The following is a 23,827-nucleotide window of genomic DNA, read 5'->3' as shown; positions in this document are numbered from 1 at the left end:
CACTGTAGTTTAACACAATTTTGAGTATCTTTGTCATAAATTTCTTGATTACCGTTTTGTTTTTGTGTTGACTCTCTGTTCTCCGTCATTTTAGGGTGACTGAACATGGGACACCAAAGCCCTTTCGAAAGTAAGTATCCCTAAAGTAGCTTTCAATAGGGCATATTTTAAGAAATATATCTTTTTTCCCCAAAGTCCTAGTTTTAAAGGAAAAGAAACCCTGTACACAAATCTGTTAGATAGTATAAAAGAAATTTCTTAATAAACACAATTATTTAAAAGATATTTATAGAGGTATTTATAACACACGTAAGCTGTTTTCTACGAGAGGATGATGTATTTATAACACATGTAAGCTATTTTGTAAGAGAGGATTATGTTTCAGGCTCTGTGCTAAGCAGTACTTCGGAAATATGACTGACTTACTGTAGTGTAAAGACTTGTGCTATTTCCCATTGTCCATGTGATATCCTCAAATAGAATCCATTATTTTTTCTTCATTAGGTTTGACAGCATAGCTTTTGGAGAAAGTCAAAGTGAGGATGAACAGTTTGAAAATGACTTAGAGACAGATCCACCCAACTGGCAACAGCTCGTTAGTCGAGAAGTGTTACTGGCACTAAAGCCTTGTGAGATCAAAAGACAGGAAGTAATTAATGGTGAGTTTAATTAGTTTTTGTTGTTGTTATTCACATATATTGAGTTTTATTAGAGTTAAACCAACCCCTGAGCCTTGGAGTTTGCTCCGAAGTGTCTGCTAGCCTTTTGTTTTGAACAGAGAGGAAATTAAACTAATAGATAGATGATCCGTGAACTTTCCAACTTAAAAATGCAAATGATTGTATGATTCTTATTGATAATTTAAAAGGAAAATGTATTTAGCATTCAGGTTATTTAAGATTCATAGCATTATAGATCTTGAACTTGAAAAATCATTGAGACATTTGTCCCATCACATTACTTTCAGGCTAAGTTATTTTTATGCATAGATTGTAAATGAGGAAGCTAAGGCTCAGGATGAGTGGTTGAATTAGTCAAGATCATACAGCTGATAAGTGATCGGAAGAAAACTAGAATCTTGGTCTTCCTTTATCCTCGTGCATGTTCTTTATTTTATCCTAGCATATATGTGACAGAGAGGTGTACCTGCTACTGTCTTTAGGCTGTGATGTGAATAAATATCCTTCCTGTCTCTAGCAGCATTGAGACACAGTGAGACTATAAAGTCTGGCCTCAGAAATAAGGGTTTATAGGCAAATTAGGTAACACAGAGTGCTATTATTTCTGAAGAGGGTTCAATTCAAAGTCTATATGCTATTTGGGCTTACAGTTTTCTAATGCTGTAGTTGTGATTGGTTGGCGCTACCTACCAATGGATTTTGGAATACATTGTTAAGTTTTAAGTACAAAATAGTTTTGATGACATTTTTCATTTGCCAGTATTTATAGTTCTTAGAGCCAGTATGTAGGAGAGTTTCATGTAATCAAGAAGTGACTTCAGAGATACTATATCCTTTCAAAACTATAAATAATTATTATATAACTCATTTGCTACTTAATTTCAGCTAAAGCCTATGTTTGATCCCATTCTAAGTAAGGTAACATTTTATATTTCCTTTTTTTCTGCTTAGAATTGTTCTACACTGAAAGAGCTCATGTTCGAACATTGAAGGTTCTAGATCAAGTGTTCTATCAGCGAGTTTCCAGAGAAGGAATTCTGTCACCTTCAGAACTACGGAAAATTTTTTCAAACTTAGAAGATATTCTTCAACTTCACAGTAAGAGAAATTGACTGTGATCTTTGTCCCTAACATTTCCAATAGATAAAAGATTGTGAGTATGTAAAGGGACCATAACAGTAAAATCTTATAAATGTATCCATGTGTTAGCTTTCCTGAAATTATATAACTAAATGTGAGCATAACATAAAGAAATGATTGGATGTTTGAATTTCTCCCCAACCCTTTACCCCCACCCCACCCCCCCATCAGCCTTTTTTATACAAAGTGTTAACACAGGACTTAGGGCCTAAAGTCAGTGCCTAAGATGAAAAACATGAATAGTTAAAATTACCCTTGGAAATTCCCTATTGATTACAATATATATGTTTTTAAAAAATATATTCTATACAATTATGTATAAATATATTTTGTAAATAGTAATATACAGCATATAATCCCATGGTGGGAAAATTTTCAGGAATTAAATTATTTTATTGTTTTGTTGCTTGGAATGCTTGAGTGAATACATAAAAAATCTGTCTTGCTGGCTTTCCCTGGTTGTAGTTATCTTGGACTTTTGTAGACAGTGGTATCAGTTCCTCTCTTTTTAAGTCACTTTCTCCAGGACCCTTAGTTTTTAGTCTTTCTTTCGTCAAGGATGCCATCACCACCTACCAACACCCTCCCACCAAATGGTTGCCTTTTGCTCCTTTGTGGGTGATCCTAGGTCTCACCAGTGTGCACGGACACATTCAAGCATGATGATGTCCATTGCCTGGGAACACACACATTTTGAGAGGAACAGTGGACGGAGTCACCTGTACAATTGAACTTTGTTTTTTATGAACATGGTTGGTTATAGATGGAGTCTTGAGGTTAAATGCGTATTTGATGCACCTATACTGTGTATAATGTGCTAGTTTCCACATTGTTTTATGCTTTGGCAACTGTTTTTCAGATAGAACTCAAAACATTTAGGTGTATAGGAATTGGGTCCAGATTTATATTTAATGAGATCAGAAACAGCTATACTACTCTGAAAATCCTCTTTTTTTTTTGAAAATTTAGGTTTGTGGTATTACCAGTATCTCAGCCTGAAATGAATGTATGCTTAATTTTTTTCATTGTTTTTTTTCTCCCTTAGTTGGGTTGAATGAGCAAATGAAGGCTGTTCGAAAGAGGAATGAGACATCTGTTATTGATCAGATTGGGGAAGATTTGCTGACTTGGGTAAGGAGATTTGCTATTTAATTTAAAAATTTTCATAGACACTTGATCAGGTTCAAGGTTAAGTTGCTAACCTTCCCAAGTATGCAAACTCATCCATTTTGCAAAGCTGATGTAAAGATGAAAAGGTGTCCAACTGTGTATTCTTGCTTATTCTTCTAAGTGCCCAATCAACTACATGCTCTTTTCTCATCAAATTAAAGATACTAGTTCTTTGTATTTAAAAGAATGTAGAGTAACATGGATGTTGATAAAAAATAATTTAACTGTTGTAGAATTTTAACTATCTTCTGTTGTCAAAATCTCAGAATTGTACTGTAAAACATTAGACAATTGTAGATCTAGAACTGCCATCACAAAAGTAGAAAAGTGAAAATTACTTAATCTTATGTACAAAGAAAGAGCTCAGAGACTGTAGTAGCTGTTTGTCAAATTGTATTTATCTTTCCAGCTGACTCTTTATCAGTATATACTCCATAATATATACTTATTTGCCAAGCACTGTTCTAGGTACTGGGGATGCAGTAGCAGTCAAAACACATATGGCTCCTGCCCTAGTGGAGCTTATAGTCAATGGGAAAAAAAAAAATTTTAAAACAGTCATTAGTTTTTTCAAGTGTGATTAGTGTTACAAAAAGGGGAGAATACAGGTTATTATGGGAATAGATAGCAAGGAGACCTAAACTGGAACATAACAGAAAATCTTCCTAGGGGAAAGTGGGTTTGATCCAGACATTTAAAGAAAGTACTGTAGTTAAGGCTGTGAATAATAGTAAAATATGTGATGTAGTTCTCAAAATTTTAACACTGGTTGAACAAGAACTGTTAAGCTATGCTGACAGATATTTACTTCAATATGTAGACTGAGGAAATGTCACAAGATTTTGGTAATTTTACAATGATAACTTTTTGGTAATTTTACAATGATTGATAATTTTACAATGATTAAACACTACAAAGTTGACTAAAACAATCTTGATCCTACTCCTTTCATTGATGGTGAGACCGTGACTCAGAATCTACTAATCTATTAGTAGAGCTCTTCTTAGCCATTAGCCACTTGACACGTAGAACAAGATCAGGGAATCATAATCCAGTCTCATCTTGCATTTACTGAACTTTCCAAAGCATTTTCTCCTTAGGCCCACGCTGGCATCATTGTTATTAAGGAGACTTAACTTCCTTGAAAAATCCAGCTTATTCTATGGCTCCTCTGTGATGGTGGGACTCATTTTGTTTCTTGATCTCTGAGTTCTGTTGCCTTGGCAGCACCCTACTCAACTTGAAACAGAAAATTAGTAGTATGACATAGCGTAGCATCAATTTTCTTGTTAAGTTTGGATTAAAAAGTTGTAAGTCATATGGACTTAACGATATCAATCTTGATTCCTAAGCAGTTTTATTTGCATCTCATATAAATAATGTTTAACACCAAGTGTCAAGTGAGATTCATCATTAATAAGGTACAGAAGTACATTGGTCCTCTTACCACAGTCCCTTGGACTGCATAAATCTACTACATGGTAAAATAAAGTGGAGATACCTCTTAAAAGTGGGACCACAAATTTATTTTAGAACATTCAAAAAGAATTGTATTCTTGACCAATGTGATATGCCTATAAAATGTTGAGGAAAAGCAGAATGGACTAACCAATTTGGTTAGTAGCTGCTAGGTACAAAGGGTTAATTTAGGGCAAAGCGTTGGCCAGAAATACTAAAAGCAAAAATCATAAACAGGTGTCTAGGTTTACTCTATTTTTTAAAAAATAGTTTTGGAGAATATTTTTACAGTATTGGTCCCTTGAGGTCACCTTATATATACTTATGCTGCTAGTAAAACCACTGTAAAACTGCTTGAGGCTAGGGCGTTATTTTCTTTTGTAAACCCAGCCGCTGTTAGTAATTGCGTGGCACCTGGATTGACTAACATACCAAAAATGCTGCCAGTCTCATCTCTAAATATGTTGAGTGTTACATTTATAATAGAATAAGAATACAACATTGGAGCAACCTATTAAAATATCACTTTGTATGTGTCATAGTTGAAGAAAAAATACTCTGAATTTATCTACAAATGCCCTACGAAAGGATTTTTTACAAAATACCTTCGTGTGTAAACTTTTGGAAATATGGCTTTAAATGGGAGATTTTATGAAAAGCTTCTTTATAAACCATAAAGCAATTATTACAAATATAAAGTGGTTTTAAAAATCATTTATTCGACCCGTACTTATAAGAATTCCTATTATGAGTGAAGCACTTGTTAGGTGTCTTTTAAGAAACCTTAAAATCATGGCATATACAAACTTAAATTTACAAATGAAAAATATCAGTAAAAAGTATAATTTTTAGTAAAAGAGGGTCATAGGCTCATGAATCTTCCCCAAGAGAAATTCAAGGGATGGATCCCTACCTTCTACATAGGTGATGCAGCAGTGATTTAATTTTACTGTGACCCAGAAAAGTTATGACCTGCCCCGGATTTCACAGTAAGAAAGTAAGCTAGAATCCCAAGGATTTTCTTCCTAGAGCAGTAAGACAGTAATTTTTGTGAAGGTGTCACATTCTAAGAAAATCAAATTTAATCCCAGTCTTTAAGCATTTTGTGTCTCATATTGCCCAAGTGTCAACGTTTCTATCTGATTTAGAAGTGGAATAGACTGAAAAAGTAGTAAGTAAGTTGTGGCAGGCTACAAGCAAGAAAATATTAGACTGTGATCAGAAAAGGTCTGGATATGTCAGGGTCAGACCCTTTTTAATGGAGAATCATTGATAATCCACATAAAATGTGTAGATTTCTGTTTCTTGTCACTTGAGGATACTTATTGGAATATTGGAAGGATCGTGGCTGTCTCTCATTTTGCCTGGCCTTATATAAGCTCAGTATCCCATTCTCTATTGTGTTCTTTGCATTCTTGGCACAGTTCAGTGGACCCGGGGAGGAAAAGTTGAAACATGCCGCTGCTACCTTTTGCAGTAACCAACCCTTTGCCCTGGAAATGATCAAGTCTCGTCAGAAAAAGGACTCTCGATTCCAGACTTTTGTGCAAGTGAGTTGAGTGAGTCATGTAAGAAAAAAGAAATGCAATTTTTTATCAATTATGGAACAAACTAGGGGAATCCTAAGACTAAGTTTTTTACAAGGATTATATCTATGTCTACGTTTTGAAAGCCATACATTTTCTCTTAAATTACTGGAGGATATAAAGATGATATTGGAATGATGAATAATAAAGAATATATGGCAGGATTACAATACTTGACGTAGAAGTCCACATTGCCATGGAGATACTGTCAGGAAATGGCCCATGTACACTATTAAAATAATACTGTCAAAACATCAGAATGGCCTTATATCAAGCCCAGGGAAGAGCATAAAAAGCAGTCATGCTTACTAGGGTATATATTGGTGTAGATCAAGGGTCAGTAAACTATAGCCCGCCAGCCATATCCAGCCTCTTCCCTGTTTTTGTAAATAAAGTTTACAAAGCTGTATTTACACAGTTTATATTTTATTGCTGTATAACAAATTACCACAAATGTAGCAACTTAATGCAAATGTATTATGTCAACAGCTTTTATAGTTTAGGAGTACAGGTATAGTTTATCTGTGTCCTTTCTTCATGCTTTCACCAGGCTGAAATCAAGGTATCACCTGCAGCTGCAATTCTCATCTGCCACTCTTCTAAGCTTACACTGGTTGTCAGCAGAATTCATTTCCTTGTAACTGTAACCAGGAGCCCTGTCTTCTTGCTGTTGTTGACTAGGAACTGCTCTCGGCTCCTAGCAAATGCCCAAATCTCTTTGCTACGTGGCTCTTGTAGGCAGTTTACAAGATGGATGTGTCCTTTTCTTCCAGGCCAGTAGCAATGTGTCTGTCTGACAGAGCTTTCTTTTAAAGGCTCCTCTGATTAAGTCAGACTCACCTAGGACAATCTCCTTTTTGATTGATTCAGAGTTAACTGGTAGTCACCTAATCACACGAGTGATATCCCATCATATTCATAGGTTCTGTCCACACTCAAGGCAGGGGTGGGGGGGCATTATATGGTGTGTACACCAGAAAGTGAGAATCTTGGAGGCCATCTTAGAACTCTTCACTACACATAGCCAAGTTCATTGCTTTATGTATTGTCTGTGGCTGCTTTGTGTTAAAACAGCAGAGTGGAATAGTTGTGACAGAGACGGATGGCGTGCAGAGCCTAAAATATTCACTATCTGGCACTTCACTGAAAAGTTTACAGAACCCTGTTACAGTTGAGCTGATATATCGAGACTGGTGATCTATTGTGCCTACTCGGAGCGGCAGATAGCAAATTAACGGACTAGCTTTAGGTAGGAATGCCAGTCGTTGAAAAATGTAACTAGATTTTTTTAATATGTGAAGATAAAACTTTTTTCACAAGAAAGCAATTCTTAGAGTTGATTATGGATGCTCTCAGTCTTTGCTTAAATAGATAACACAGAAGCCATTGGCTGAGTGATAAAGGCAACGTTATGTGATTAAAGGAGAAAGCAGAAGTGTAGTGTGGCAGTGGTATGTCTTGGCAGGTTTTAAGTCTTGATTTAATAACCAGAACTGTGTTGCTGTAGACAGTTACATGATGAATATGTGGTATGTGTTAGGTAATCATAGTCCTCATAAGAGTTACAAATTCACTTATTTGACTTTAATTTTAGGATGCTGAGAGTAATCCACTGTGTCGTCGTCTGCAGCTGAAAGATATCATTCCCACCCAAATGCAGAGGCTGACTAAGTACCCTCTTCTGTTGGATAACATTGCCAAATACACAGGTACAGCATTCTCACTGAAATTAAAGAGCTTAGGAACAACAAAAACGAAAACACATATTCTGCTGAATAATCTCTCACAGCATCCTGGTGTGTGGACATTGAATTTCCAAATAGTACAGCAAGATGTTCTAACAAGATTCAATCCAGTCTTCTTTGGGCTATTTGATTTAATGTACTCCGTTAATAGCTCTAGCACAGGGTTTAGCAAACTCTGGATCACGGGTTAAATCTGGCTCACCATGTATTTTTGTAAATAAAGTTTTATTGGAACATAATCAAACTCACTTGTTGAAATGTTGTCTCTGACTACTTTTGTAATACAGCAGCAGAGCTGAGTAGTTGTGACAAAGACCATTTGGCCTATAAAGTGTACAAAAAAAGTTTACCACTACTTCCTCTAGCATATATCATATTTGCTTTGAAGAAGGCTTATACTGGGTTGCAGAGATGTTTTGTATCTATATATGTACTTTCATTAAGTCCAACCAATGCATTATCATTCCAACTCTCCTGTTTTGAAACGTGAAGTGAATCTGAGTTTCTCAATTGAGCTTTAGGCTCTTATACTTAGTTCTCATTAATAATTCTATGCAATCAAACGCCTGTTTCTTATGCCTGGGAATTTGAAAATACTCATACACATTAACTTTTATACTTTAATATATTTATTCAGTATAGTTGGACTATTGTTTGGAGGATTGTAATTTTGAATATTCTGATTTTGGTATTCTTTACCAAAATAGAACCTCAACATAATCTCAACACATTTTGGTGAAGTTCATCTTCTTTTAATGATACAAATGTTGTAAACTATTTTCTTTCTTTAATATAATACCAAATTCAAAGAAACATATTTTGGAGTTATTTTGAATTGTTTTATCATTCAAAATATATTGTTTAATGGGTCCACTGTCCATAATCATGTAGGCTGTGCACTTTGATAGGGGGAAAGGGGTCCCATTTATATAGCTTACAATGTGAATGAAACCCACTCCTTGGGGTGGGCCTGATACTTGATATAAAGCATCTCTCCTTGGATTTGGTTTCTTTTTAAAGGTTAGTATTGATGCTTAAAGTACTATGATAAGAAGTCTTACCTGTCCAAAGACTACCTGAATTGAGATTCTGCTGTAGGATTTTAGCCCGGTATAAAAATATTCAAGGTCTTGGACTTCCCTGGTGGCGCAGTAGTTAAGAATCCACCTGCCAATGCAGGGGACACAGGTTCGATCCCTGGTCTGGGAAGATCCCACGTGCCACGGAGCAGCTAAGCCCGTGTGCCACAACTACTGAGCCTGCGCTCTAGAGCCTGCGAGCCACAACTACTGAGCCCACGTGCCACAACTACTGAAGCCCGTGCGCCTAGGGCCTGTGCTCCGCAACAAGAGAAACCACCGCAATGAGAAGCGCACACGCTGCAACGAAGAGTAGCCCCCGCTCGCTGCAACTAGAGAAAGCCCGTGCACAGCAACGAAGACCCAATGCAGCCAAAAATAAAAAATAAATAAAAAATAAAAGTTAAAATAAATAAATAAAATATTCAAGGTCTTAGTATGCTTTTATAACTGTTGAAATAAAGTGATATCTCATTTATGTATATACTTACATTCTTTTCTTATTTCCTCCATTTTACATTTTGGATTTCTTTGCCATATTTAGAATGGCCAACAGAAAGGGAGAAGGTGAAGAAAGCTGCAGATCACTGTCGTCAGATCTTAAATTATGTAAATCAGGCTGTTAAGGAGGCAGAAAACAAGCAGGTAAGAAGGAAAAAGCAAGAAGACACAGGATGACAGTGAGAATAAGAATATTAAATTAGTGTTACCTGGAATCTGTTAAATATTAATTGAAGCTGTTATTACATAATTGAAAGGTGGGACATTTGTTAACTATTCATGTAGTAGGTGGGTCCAGATCAATTTGGGGTAGAACATCAGAGTTGTATTTGGCTTTTTTGAGCATCTCTAGCTGCTTGTTTGCTCGTTCATTCACTCTGTTGGTGAGGCTGTAGAAAAACGGAAACTTCCAAATGTATTGTTTGGAGTGTAAAATGATAAAAACCCCAGAGGACAATTTGGCAATTTATACTTAAATTAAAAATGTACGGGGCTTCCCTGGTGGTGCAGTCGTTGAGAATCTGCCTGCCAATGCAGGGGACACGGGTTCGAGCCCTGGTCTGGGAAGATCCCACATGCCGCGGAGCAACTGGGCCCGTGAGCCACAACTACTGAGCCTGCGCGTCTGGAGCCTGTGCTCCGCAAAAAGAGAGGCCGCAATAGTGAGAGACCCATGCACCGCGGTGAAGAGTGGCCCCCGCTCACCGCAGCTAGAGAAAGCCCTCGCACAGAAACGAAGACCCAACACAGCCAAAAATAAATAAATAAATAAATTTATTTAAAAAAAAAAAATGTACGTATTCACACGTCCATTCTTTGATCCAGCAATTCTCTTTCTGGTGATTTACCTAAGAGAAATGAAGATACGTGCCCATAGACTTGTACAGGAATGTTTATAGCATAAACCAAATGTAAATATAGTCATAAACTAAAGTAATACTAGCAGTAATGGATGACTCTCACAAACATTATACTGAGTGAAAGAAACCAGACACCAAAGAGTACATATATGTAATTCTATTTATGTGAATTTCTAAGGCTAAACTAATTTATGGTAGAAAAAATCAGAAAAGTGGTTGTCACTGGGGATCTGGGGACAGAGGTTAGCTAGGAAGAAGTATGAGGGAGCCTTCTGAGGTGATCGATGGTCATATTTCATATCTTGATAGGAGCTTGATTACATAGGCATATGCATTGGTAAAAACTGGTGGAAAGGTATACTTAAAATGTGTACATTTCACTGTATGTAAATTTTAATTTAAGAAAAGAACTGTCAATAAATATTGAACTCTTGTTAATGATATGCATGCTAAAATGTTTAGAGATAAAGTGTGTTATATCTGTAACTTATTTTGAGACACATCCAAAATACAAGATGGATTGATGGATAGATAGAGGGATGAATAGATGGATGGGTATATGATAAAACAAATATAGCAAATGTTAGTTGTGGAATGTAGATGGTGGATATATGGGTGTTTACTATACACATTCAGACTTTTCTATATATTTGGAAATTTGTATAATCTTGGGGAAAAATGTACCCTTTAGTCTAACAGTTGTTTCTCTAGAAATTTATTCTAATATACATGTCCATCAGTAAGGTGTAGTTAAACAAACTATAGTTCATTCACAGAGTTGAATACCATGCAGCCACTGGAAAAATAGACTACTCTCTCTCTATGTGCTAATGTGGAACAGTCTCCAAGATGTATTGATGACTGATACACACAGACACACACACACACACACACACGGAGAGAGAGAGAGAAATGTGTATGTGAATATATTGCATTACCTTTTGAATGAGTAATACACATATGAATGTATTATGTTACCATATATTTCTTTTTAAAAAGCTATATCTACACGCAGCGTGCTTACATCCATATGTATTCTTTTTTCTTAGGGTTTTTCTCATAGGCTACCCAAGAAATGGGTGTTAGAGATTTCTTCTTTAGGGAAAATTGGGTCTGGGAAGGCAAGAGGACAGGGTTAGAGGGAGACTTAACTGTTTATATTGTGTGCCTTATATTACCTTCTGAATTTTGTACCATGTACATTATTTACATATTTAGAAAGTAAATATATGCTAGTTAGCAGCCAGAGAGTTTGAAAAGAAGATTGGAAAAGAACAGCTAACGAGGTAGGAGGAAAGTTAAGAGAGGGTAATATCACCAAAGCCAAAAGAAGGGAGTGTTTTAAGGAAGAGTGAGTTGGTTGTGTCTGATGTTGCAGAGAGTTCGGCAGAATGCAGGTACAGTGTCCATTTGATTTAGGAACAGGGAGGTCATTGATACCCAAAGCAGTAACCTTAGCTGTGTCCTGTCTCATTTTCAGCGCTTAGAAGATTATCAGCGTCGCCTTGATACCTCCAATCTGAAGTTGTCAGAGTACCCAAATGTTGAAGAGCTCAGGGTAAGGGATGGTCTAATCATAATTTAAAAAATAAAATTTGCTAAAGACTTGGCAGGTAATTAACATCTCAGTGGGAACATACATCACCTGAAGGAGTTCTTGCATCATAGATTGTCTGTATTTATGGTTCTATTCTTCCTTTTAAATGTCTTGGTCTGTGTGAGGATTGCTTTAGTCTTTCAGTAGGGGAATATTTTATGTGAAACTAACTTTTTGTGACAAGGATTTGTAGGAGACTAAGGAACATTACTTATTATTAAAATTAATTTTATTGTGTTCTGTAGTTTGAATAAGAGTAAGGCTGTTTACTGTGGGAACTTTCCAGATTTTTGAGTAAAGGAAGATAATTATTTTTCTATGAAGCTCTTCAAAAGCATAAAAGTTGAAACCATTACAGGAATGATAGTAAAATATTTATTAATTGCCCCTTCTAGTACATGGAGCTTTTGTGTTGAGTAACTTAGGTTTTTAAGTCTTTCTTGTACTGTTTCACTGTTTGTTCTGGCAGATTTATTTGGTGGCTGTTAAAATAGACTTTTATTTACTTATTTTAAGAGCTTATCAAAAAGCATGCTAAAAAAAAAAAAAAAAAAAGCATGCTAATATGCTGAGCCCCTTAACTTCCAGAGAATGAGATTTTTCTAGAGCTACTTATGCTAAAAGATGATTCTCTTATTAAGTTATTAATATTTAGAGCAAGCCTCAGTACTACCTGGACTTCTGTGAAATGCTATTCCTTAGAACTTTTTTTAGGATGAGAGCCTAGATCAGAGGCTTCTTATAGATAAGCTATACATCATCCTCATCTAGTTAGTTATTCATAGAAAAAATAAGGAAGGGGTTGAGAATCTAGTGGCTGAATATTTGCAGCTTCATTTTCATTAGCTATTACCATCTGTTTAGAGTGAAATATGGAAGACAGTACTCCTGAATGTTTTTCTACAAGATGCTTTTTCCTTTCTAGAAAATGTTATGCAGCTTACTTTAACCTGAGTTTTATTCCATTTTCAGTAGTTGACAGATATCAATAATAGTGAATGTAAATGGTATCTTTTATAGTAAGAATTTCTGGAAAGGAGACTAAATGGAATATCATCTCACTAAGTGCTTGGAAATAATTTGTGTGTAATTCTCTTTATTTTGGCAGAATTTGGATTTAACAAAAAGGAAGATGATTCATGAAGGGCCATTGGTTTGGAAGGTGAATAGAGATAAAACTATTGGTAGGTGTACTTTCTGTTGGTTTGGGGGAGAGTGGAGAAAGGAAAAGAATAGGAAGTTTTCCTTATGCCAAAGAGAAGAGATAGCCGTTCACATTTTTCAGTGACAGCAGTTAGCAATGGTACTTTGTGTTATTACTCATTTACAGAAGATCTGCTTATGTTATTTTGTTATATGTGAAGCATGTTAAATACTCATTTAGGGATGAAGCAGAAGATTTTGTCATGATTCAGTCCTGTCTCTATCCTTGTATTCTAATGGGTCTCAGCTTCCTCTAAACCACTGTATCTCAAACTATCTGTGGTGAAGAACCAGTGTTTTTTATCTCTTGTCAGTCACAAACTGACACTTTGGTGTAATACATTAAAAATGAATTATTAAAAAATGAAATAAAAAAATACAATAGCAAGTACATTTTTAAAATTTACTAGATTTAACAGACATCAGTTTTTGATGTCAAATTGTTATAAAGTTTATAAAACACATCTCAATTTCTGTACTAATCACCTCTCCTACATTTTTATTTCTAGATCTATACACTTTGCTGCTGGAAGATATTCTTGTATTGTTACAAAAGCAGGACGATAGACTGGTGTTAAGGTGTCATAGTAAGATTCTGGCATCTACAGGTGATAGCAAACACACATTTAGCCCTGTCATCAAGTTGAATACAGTGTTGGTTCGACAAGTGGCAACAGGCGAGTATGTCCGCTGAATGACGCTAACCTCCAGGTTCATCGTAACGTTTCATAAGATACTCAGTGTCGTTGAAGTAGCACAACTGGCGTAGTTTTGTTCCTTTTATATTCTTATACAGATTAAATGAAATTTATTTACTGCTTAGAACGTGAATACCCCAAAATTATTCAGGATGCTTAGAGTCTCTGAATAATTTTCTGCATTTGAAAATTTTCTGCATATTACTTTTATCTTTACGTCATGTTCAAATCATTGATGACACTAGTGAAGACAATGAATTGGAGGTAATACCATTGAAAAGGCTTTCATTTTTTGATATGGTGGGGAAAAGGCAAAAACTGAAGAAATAGGTGTGGTTTAGGTTTTTAAAAAATCAGTTTCAGTTAGGAAGTTACATATTAACTGTACTAATAATGAGATCTCTTTTAAAACTTGTTAGTTCCATAGTGGTGAGATAAATTTATGACCTCTTTTCTCCAACAGCCACTGAATGTTACTGACTAACCATTTAGCAAAAGGGCAATTCAGAATAAATGCAAAAAGAGCAATAGTGTTTATAGTTCAGTAATTTAGATACATTGACACTTTCTTGTTTTTAATAAATTACTGTGGAATTAGTGCTAGCTTTTATAATCTTTGTTTTATTAAAGTATATTATATATAGTATAACATACAATAATTTGCACAAATTTTAAGTTATAGTTTGATGAGTTTTACAAAGTGAATGTGTGTTTACAAAGTGATCAGGTGTAACCTTTACCTAGATTAAGATGCAGAATAATACCAGGACCCTAGAAACATCTTTCCCAGCCTCTGTGGGTCATATTGTTAGAGTAATTTTTGTCTTGTTTTCCCAGATAACAAAGCTTTATTCGTCATCTCCATGTCTGACAATGGAGCCCAAATTTATGAACTGGTGGCACAGACAGTTTCTGAAAAGACTGTGTATGTACTGGATATAGCTACCTTGCTCTAATATGTTTTATTATCCTGAATATAATATTCCACAATTTAACTGCTTTTGTAAAAGGACTTTGAAAACCAAAAACTATGTGGAAACAAGTACTTCCTCTATATTCTTTGAGAGGTGTTCTTCTAAGAATTTCTTCCTTTTTAGATGGATGTCTCTTATTTTGGTTCTATTCTATTGAAAGTATCTTTTCTAAAGAAAAAATTCTCAGAAGCGTCAAGTGAAGTTTTTTTCATGGGTAGTGTATCCATAATGTTGTTAGGTTTTATAATCTCTACTTAATAGTATGTCACCAAAATAAAGATATTCTCTGGCAGAAATAGTGTTTTTTGACTGTTGGTTTGGTTTGGTTTCTGGTATGGCTTGTTAGTTTTTATTTTTGCTTTCTGGGTGTATTTAAAGTGTGTTTCTTTTTCCTTTCCCTCCTGTGTTTTGTATTCTTTTCAAACTTCCTGCAGCTGGCAGGACCTCATCTGTCGGATGGCTGCATCAGTGAAGGAGCAGTCCACAAAGCCAATTCCACTGCCACAGTCACCACCTTGCGAGTGAGTGTGCCTTTGCTTCCGAGTAGGAACGACTTTGTGGTTTTGGTCAGAGAAAAGAATGGATAATTCTTAACATTTTGTTGCACTGATGTTTAGGCACCTGATGAAGCTGAAAGATTTTTTTTTTTCCCTTCCATAGAGGAGACAATGATGAAGAAGAACCTCCAAAATTAAAAGTGGAACATCATGGCATTTCAGTCACTGGTCTGCAGAGTCCAGGTAAACTGATCTGTTAAGTTAACCTGGAAGAATGGAGTCTACATATTACCCAATAAAATGTGAAGAAACGTTAACTCTTTTGGTTTATGCAGGATCTGGCATCAGCTATTCACTTTAACAAACTTTGCTCGTGCGCCTTTCTGTGTACCATTATCACACTGCACTAAGTGCCATGTATTTTACTTAGCGGACAATCTCTGTAGCTCACGCGGTTATTTTTTTCCAAATATTTCCTGAATGCTTCACGTGAAAAGTTTTGTTAAGATACGTTCCACTTTTTCTGTTCCATTAAACAGACAGAGATTTGGGATTAGAGTCTCCTTTGATGTCGTCAAAACCTCAATCTCATTCACTGGATACCTCTGGGAAATCGGAGGTGGATGATCTCTTTGTGGCTGAGAGACAGTTTGCAAAGGAGCAGCATGCAGATGGAACTGTAAAGGAAGTTGGAGTCAATTATCAAATCACAATCCCAGATCCACACTTGCCTGTCTCAGAAGAACGGTGGGCATTGGATGCACTAAGGAATTGTAAGTTTTATTCGTAAGTTAATACAGAGACTTATTAAGCACCAGAGTTTTATAATGTGCCATGAATTTTCCCTTCAAGAATTTTACAATCTAGTTGGGAAGATGAGAGAAAACTTGCCCTCACCTTCTTAAGTAAAAAAACAAAATAGGTATGTCAAAATTGATCTGGTTGGCGTGACCAGAGAAGGGAGGCATTAGAAAACAAGAGAGATGTGATTATTGCCTTGAAGAATGGGTAAGATTCAGATAGGTATTTAGCAGAACATATAGAAGTCAGTCAGACAAGAAAAATGGTAGGACCAAATAGGACCAAAACACAGAGGCAAAAACTCTTGAGGGTGTTCAGAGAGCAGTGGGTAGAGCAGCTGGCCTGGGGCAGACCACACAAGCTAAAGGAGGCCTGGGGGTCAAGGTTAGAAAGGTGGAGGACGCGTTGTTGAGCCCAGCTGCTGTGGACCTTGAAGAGCAGGTTGAGTCCTCCGGACTTGAAGCGTGGCAGGCCGCAGGGTTTTGAGGACTTATTCAGGCTACAGATCTTCTTCTGTTTTCTTGTGGAGATTGTAGTATTCTTCACCACGACCCATCCTTCTCTCTCACACACACACACACACACACACACACACACACACGAGTGGGTGGTCCTTGCCACTTGGTCAGCCACCCACTCCCTCTCCAGCCTGGTTGAGAACCACTGTTACAAATGGGAGTGGATCACACGTCTCAGGTGTATTGGAGGTGGGAAAAAGGCTGAGAATGATTACTTTAGCTGCAGAGAAAGGACCATTTGAAGTTGCTAAGCTAGGGTGTATGACTAATGGAAAAAGATTACTCCGGCTGAGAGCTGCGAAAGGGTTTGAATGGAAATAGAGTTGGAGTGGAGTGGTCTGGGCTTGAGGCTAAAAGGGTTTGGGCTAGAATGGTGTTAGAAGAATAAAAATAAAGTGAGAAACCAACAAATACTTAAAACAATTGACTTCTTTGGCTGCGAGGGCAAAGGTAAGGGACTATTTAGAGATAATTTCAGTATTTTTGTCAGAAATAAAAATTAGAAAAGACCACCACTGCTACACTTTCTTTTTTCCTTCTTTTCTTTGCCATAGATTATGGGCTTAATTTTAAAACATGTTGAGATTATGGTAATGAATGGCAAGCCATTTAAGAGGAAGGATGAGCAGAAGTTGAGAGTTTTAAGACTGGAACTTTGGAGGAGGTCAGGGAGAGAGATGGATCTGAGTGTCAAAGCCATAAGTATTCATAGCATCTCTCAGGAAGTGACTGCAGGCAAAAAGAAGGAGGGTCAAAGACCCAAACCTATGTGGAAACTTTATTTAAAGAGACAGAAGATAGAAATTAAGGCCGAGTTGGAAGTACGGAATTGGTCAAGTTCTTTAAACCCTAATTTGTTCTAGACTCATAGAGTTAACAGTGGTAATGATTTCTGATGGTTCCACTAACATTGTCCCAGTGACCCTCTCATTGTGTGAGTGACCTCACAGCATGCACTTGCCCATTTAAAATTAAATCCGTTCTATATTCAACAACCAAAGGAAGCTGTGGTACTAGTGAGGTCATTTTTAAAAACTAATAAATATTTCCTTATCCTTTGAAATTATGCATGCTACCAAACATTGGAATTAAATTTACAGGGCAGTTTTATTTTCTTCTTCACCATTTAAGGAGATTCTTTGGGTTATTATAGATAAAATAAGTGTTCTCTGTGTCTAATAAAGTTAGAAAAAAATAATGCCTATGTAGATAGTGTCTGCTTCTGGAAAAAGCAGAACTTTCAGGTTCTTTTGTCTAGATGAACACGGCTTTTCCACATCCTTTTAAGAAGTACCTTTGGGGTATTATTCCAGTTGTATGGTAGAAAATGTGGAGGTAGGCATAGAGGAGAATAATAGGAGAATCCCCCACTGAGAATTCTTAAATTTTTTTGACGTCAAGTTTAATGTTAAATTTTCTCTAGATGGTGTTTTATTTCATTTCTCAAAACAAAAAAATGACTGTATGAAATTAGTATTTTTGCCTGTATGTTACTAAAAAGGTACTTACTTTAAGAGAGAATTGATAATTCCTCTAATTTAATTCTGTCAGTGTGAGGTTATAGTTGTGAATGCGTGTGTTTTTCCCCCCTTCCTAAATCTTTCAGTGGGTTTGTTGAAGCAGTTGCTGGTACAACAGCTGGGTTTGACTGAGAAGAGCACTCAGGAAGACTGGCCACATTTCCCAAGATGCAGGACAGCCTCTCTGGGGGTGCAGGCCGACAGTGGAACCCAGAACCCTGAAAATATTATGGCCTGTCGTCCTTGTGAAGGACAGATGCCCTTGAGAACTGGCGCTGGTGACACTGCAGCTCGTTACGGTGCACGGACTTCAACTGAACCTTCTGCTGCACGGGACTCAGTGGTACTGGCATTCCAAGATAGCCAGGCAAGTAGCATTTTAGTAATGGACCGCATGATTCTGACCCCAGAGATGCCTCCCGCAGAGCCAGAAGGGGGTCTTGATGAGAGTGGAGAGCACTTTTTTGATGCCCGTGAAGCACATAGTGATGATAATCCATCAGAAGGTGATGGAGCAGTTAAAAAGGAAGAGAAGGATGTTAATTTGCGCATCTCAGGCAAGTTCTTTTCACATTTAAACTTTGATTTCAATCATTGTTATTTGTTCTATGTGCTGAAATGGATGTCGCTCGGGTATCCAAGCATTCTCTCGTGTGTGTGTGTGTGTGTGTGTGTGTGTGTGTGTGTGTGTGCAGTATCTGTTCTTTCATGCAATGAATAAATACTGAATCTACTCTATGCCACACCCTATCCTAGGTGCTGGGAGATATAGCATGGAATAAAACACGGAAAAATCCACCATTGTCATGATGCTTAAGCACTACTTGGGGAAAGAGTAACTAACTGTACATGAGTTAACAAATAAATAGATGTCAGATAGTAAGAATTAGGAGGAAAAATAAGTCAGACTGAGGGGCAGAGGGTAATGGGGGCAGACCAGGTGATCAGGGAAGAAGGCCTCTCAGGAGGTAGCATTTGAGCAGAGACCCAAGGGAAGTGAAGGAAGAAGCCATGTGGGTACCTGGAGGTAGAGTGTTCCAGCAGAGAAGAATAGCGCACGGGCTGTGAGGCAAGAGCAGGCGTTCTGTGGTTAAAGAGTGCAGGGTGAGGGAGACAATGGTGGGAGATGAAGCAAGGCAGGTGTTTAGCAGGGAGGGTGGTGGCAAGATCCTGTAGGGACTCGGTAGTTTTCAGCTTTTCACTTCTAAAATGCTAACGAATATGAAGTTATTCAGAAATTACCAGGAAAGTTTGCTAAGTTTACCTTTAACCTGACGTAAGAAAATTCTGAGGTACTTAAAACTTAACCTGGGAATTTGGGAATTAATGGCCTTTCCCCTTCTTTAGTAGCTTTTAAAGTTGTCAGCAAATCACCCCACGTCTGTTTTCTGATGTGATGATGGCAGCACTAATCTCATCAGACCGTTCTGTCTCTATCGATAGGAACCTATCTGATCCTTGATGGCTGTGAAGCAGTGCAGGAGAGCTCCACGGATGAGGAGGTGGCTTCCTCGCTTCCCCCGCCGCCCACGACAGGCGTCCCCTCTATGGACTCCACCCGCCGGCAGCAGCGTTCTCCCCAGAACGCTCATTCTGATGGGGCAGTTTCACCTTTCACCCCAGAATTCCTGGTCCAGCAGCGCTGGGGAGCTATGGAGGATTCCTGTTTTGAGCTCCGGAGTCCCTCCTCTTGTGCAGATTCACAAAGCCAGATCATGGAGTACATTCGTAAGATAGAGGCTGACCTTGAACACTTAAAGGTACCTCAGACTTCAACATCCTTAGGACTCGGATATAAAAAACACATTTAACAGAGAGGAAGTGTAGAATGATTAACATGCTATTGTCAGTAACCTTGCTCAGGGTCTAGATTTGTATGTTTTCTTTGATGATTGTCTGTGAGTAGACCTGGATGAAAAACTGAGATCAGCATTTTTTATCTGATCACAAGAACAGAAGAAATTGTAGCTCTGTAAACTGTGTGTTTGTATGGGCTTCTAAGTTTAAGAACCTAAATATATTTGGGATGATTGGCTGGCCTCCATGAGAAGATGTGGGCAGTAAGCTGAGATAGGTGGGGTCTGTGTAGTTAGGAATCTAGGCTGGGAAATGCTTTAACTTGCCATAACCCATTAATTATCTGTGAATTGTTAGGTGATGTTGGTAGTTTCCCAGGTGCTGTGACAGATAGAAATTGTCTCTAGTGGCTCCTATAATTTAAAGGTCTGCCTGTGAGTGGGAGTTTTGTAAATTGGTAATTGAAGATGTCACTGCATAAGCCACCATTGCAAAACTGACCTGTGTGGTCATTTCTGACAACAGGACTTTATAAGTTTGCCATCAGTAGGCACAGCTGCTGGAGCCCAAATGTTTGTCATGACATCATTTAGTAGAGGTTTCAGGGACAGAGTTTAAAGTGTCCTTAGCCTCTTAGCTGAAGACTGGTCTCCCTTAGTTTTTCTTTTAACTTCATGTGGTAGGTTTTCCCTTCTTCATATGATTATATGTAGGGTCATCCTGTGGCTGATAAGATTCTAAAAGGCCACTGAGGGCACGTTGGTTCTAATTTAGTTCATGCCGCATGTGGGACCATTTTCAGGGTGACTCCGGGTGGGGAGGGGGGGCAGTGGGATAATCACCTCTATCGGTTGCCCTCTCCTCTACTTTCTTCTATATGGGAACATTTTAAGTTATTCACTCAAGAGAGAAACAGGTAAAAGGAATGAAATTTACTTTTTTCGCCTACTAACAAAATTTTTAATGATGTTAATGTTGAAATTTGGAAGCATGTCCCTATAATATAAAAAGCCTTCTTTCCTGTTTTCAAAATAAATTTTTCATGATGTTCAAATGAAAAACCTATGGGTTTTATTTTACAGAAGGTGGAGGAAAGTTACACCATTCTTTGCCAAAGGCTGGCTGGATCAGCCCTCACAGACAAGCACTCAGGTATGTGAAAACTGTGGATTTCAGACTCAAGAATCATCCTGCCTGAACAGTGCATTGAATGAAATGATTTATTATTCTTTAAAGTGGAGACCTTCTGAGATTCCATTTCTTCTCTCTCTTAGAAAAACTGCTTGTTTCCAAACATCATATATCAAGCAGAGGCCGCTGTCTGCTGACTCAGCTCTTGTTTTCTAAGAGAAACTGCAGTTGTCAGTCCCCACGCCACCCGCCTTCTGTCTTTCTTCACCTTTGCAAAGGCAGAAGGCAGAGCTGTGGTGGGCCCAGGAAACTGAGGCTCCCTAGTGGTGGAGGCAGGTCCTCCTCAGGTCTTGCTGTGCTTTTGTGTCTCCCCTGACGGCGAAAGCAGTGTCCCCCTGTGACTACAGATGGATTTGTGTTCAGTGCAGCAATTTGTACTCATTTGCTTTCATGCTTTTGGATGAGGCTATTCTGATCCAGAAACAAAGATGTTAACAGGGTCCACGGACTTCAGATATATTCTCTAAGTGTTCATTTTACTTCGTTCTTTCTTCCTAATCTGATCTCCACATCTCCTCGTTCTTCCCAGATAAAAGTTAGAGCCGCGTGTCCTGGAGGTGACTGCAGGTGGTTGGATTTGAGCATCGGCCTTGTATCACCACGTCCTGGCTCCAGTGTGGACACAGAGAGAGTGTGTGACAGAGGATCTGCCTGCGAACACCCTGGGGTAGCCACGCCCCAGGGGCCCAGAGCGGGACTGGTTCTTCCCAGCCTGGCAGCTGCACTAGTCTGTCAGTGAGGGGACATCCGTTCTCTCACTCTGCTCTCCTCACTATCGGAAATTCATTTTGATTCAGAACAAAAACCAAATGTATAGAGCTTTGGGTGTAGAATATGAAATTTTACTTAGACTTAAGAAAAAGAGAAAATCAGATGTATTTATTTGACTTCATTCCGTATTTGAAAGCACATTTTAATTTTTATTTTGCCATGTTTTGTTTTAATTGAGTAGTGAGAGTTTTAGCCCTTTGTATTTAGTACACCCAAGCATCGATGGCTCCCGAAGCAAAGAGTTCAGGGTGGGGTGTTAGGAGGTGGGGTAGAGAGGTGACGAGGAGGGGGGGGTAAGCAGGGGAGGGAGGAGCATGTGGCCTCCACCAAACTGTATCGCACGCCCTCTGCTGCCCAGTAGGCTGCTTGCCTGAGGGTCACCTCAAAAGCGTAGTCTGCTGGGACTCCTAAGCGCAGAGGACTCGAGCTCCGTGCTCCCAGGCAGGGCTTCCTCCCACCCGAGGCGAGCACCTCTTCTCTGTAGCTGGGATCCACTCCCAATGAACAGGAATCCTCAATGTACTAAAGAGCAGGCACTTGAAAATGGGTGTATTTTCTTCTATTGTCTCCTTTTCTGTTGAGGGTTGGGATTTGGGAGGGAGAGGAAAGCAAATTTTATTTTCTTGACTATAAGTTTGTTATTCTCGGTATTGTTTCATTTTTATAATTATACATTAGACTTTGGCACTTGTGTAAAATTATCCCTGCAGACTGAGCAGGAAGTAAAAACAAGCAAACGGCGATGCTTCAGGTGGCGGCAGGGGTGGGGGTCGCTGAAGGAAGGGTGGGGTGGGAGCGGGTGAGAGTCTGGGGAGGTTGCGTAACTGAATCACTACTGAGTTGAACAATGGCTTTCATTAGCCACGGGTACTGCTGATTATAAGGCCAGTAACATTTTAGTACCTGGAGGTTTGACTCTAATTTTTGCACTGATGGTGCCAAAGGGCTCTTTGACTTAAAAAGAGAGCCGAGAGTGGAGCGGAGAAAGCTGTGGTGGAGAAGGCAGAGCTGCTCCGACCAGCTCCAGAAGCACTTCCTCTGACTTCACTGCTGGAGCTTTTTCCACACTGGTGCATGACTGACCTTAAAAATTGCAGACCAGAACATACACTGGATACTGCAGGCAAGGCATTGGTAACTGCCTGCTCTAGAATGAATAGTAGTACTGGCAGCACCCTCCAGAGGATAAATGTTTCAGAACTGTAACTTGAGAACTCCTTCAGTTCTATTGGCTTTCTGTGGTTTTCTTCGTGCATCAGGTATGTATGTTTGGGAGTATTTTTGCCGACTGAAACTAAATCATTTGTCAAATATGAAAATTCTGTTAGTATGCAAGGAGTTCGTCCACTGCTCATATCTTTCAGTAGTGCCCTCTGAACTCTGTGGGTAGTTAGGATGTAATTTTACTCTTCCCTGCCATCCCCCCACCCTCTGCCCAAATATATGTATTATATATATAATATATATATATTATATATATATTATATATATAATATATATTATATATATAATATATATATAAAATTTTCCCCTCCTCACAGTGGTCAGGCTTCCCAACTACTCTTACAAACACCACTACAACTTAACAAGCTCCTCTATGTCCAGATTCCTGCTTCTGTTTTTCCAAAACTGATCTGTGTTTTTAAGTAGACCAACTTGGCTTGTTGGACCTCATCTATAAATTAGAGTTTTATTTTGAGTTGTAGCCCAAGTATAAATTAAATCAAAATGGGATTAAAATTTTTAGAAGCAGAGGCTAATATATAAGTAAAGCTTGGGACTTGAACTTTCTGTATCTCTTAAGAGAAGCAAGTAAAAACCAAATGGTTACATTGTGCTGCTGGAAATAATGTCACTCCCAACTAAAAAGAATTACACCTGTAGTTACTTGACACTAATACCATCTGTGGACAGTTAATCAGGAGAAAGGTAAATACAAATAGAGCTTTCATCTTAACTTCAGACGCTGCAGGGTAATTGCAGAATTCTCTAGCACTCGTTCCTTTGAGAAGCTTTGTCTGTTAGCAGAGTCTTGGTTTCT

At 38.1% G+C, this 23,827-nt stretch overlaps 1 protein-coding gene across 2 annotated transcripts in view; it reads left to right on the top strand.

The window, feature by feature from the left end:
* The window catches only part of ARHGEF12 (Rho guanine nucleotide exchange factor 12), a 140,152-nt gene extending 118,100 nt beyond the window's left edge, over window positions 1-22,052 (top strand). For both annotated transcript variants that reach the window (XM_061203321.1, XM_061203319.1), the window contains 18 exons: window positions 95-130; window positions 505-659; window positions 1,632-1,778; window positions 2,866-2,951; window positions 5,873-5,998; window positions 7,629-7,743; window positions 9,403-9,503; window positions 11,700-11,777; window positions 12,925-13,000; window positions 13,529-13,696; window positions 14,555-14,642; window positions 15,126-15,212; window positions 15,352-15,431; window positions 15,728-15,961; window positions 18,114-18,584; window positions 19,471-19,787; window positions 20,907-20,976; window positions 21,545-22,052. In XM_061203321.1, coding sequence (XP_061059304.1) covers window positions 95-130; window positions 505-659; window positions 1,632-1,778; window positions 2,866-2,951; window positions 5,873-5,998; window positions 7,629-7,743; window positions 9,403-9,503; window positions 11,700-11,777; window positions 12,925-13,000; window positions 13,529-13,696; window positions 14,555-14,642; window positions 15,126-15,212; window positions 15,352-15,431; window positions 15,728-15,961; window positions 18,114-18,584; window positions 19,471-19,787; window positions 20,907-20,976; window positions 21,545-21,555 — 2,446 coding nt within the window. In that variant the 3' untranslated portion in view covers window positions 21,556-22,052. The remainder of the gene's footprint in view (window positions 1-94; window positions 131-504; window positions 660-1,631; window positions 1,779-2,865; window positions 2,952-5,872; window positions 5,999-7,628; window positions 7,744-9,402; window positions 9,504-11,699; window positions 11,778-12,924; window positions 13,001-13,528; window positions 13,697-14,554; window positions 14,643-15,125; window positions 15,213-15,351; window positions 15,432-15,727; window positions 15,962-18,113; window positions 18,585-19,470; window positions 19,788-20,906; window positions 20,977-21,544) is intronic.
* The last annotated feature ends 1,775 nt before the right edge of the window (window positions 22,053-23,827 follow it).

The sequence above is a fragment of the Eubalaena glacialis genome, chromosome 10, assembly GCF_028564815.1.
Source record: "Eubalaena glacialis isolate mEubGla1 chromosome 10, mEubGla1.1.hap2.+ XY, whole genome shotgun sequence".
Taxonomy (NCBI): domain Eukaryota; kingdom Metazoa; phylum Chordata; class Mammalia; order Artiodactyla; family Balaenidae; genus Eubalaena; species Eubalaena glacialis.
This window is presented reverse-complemented; position numbering and strand designations above follow the sequence as displayed.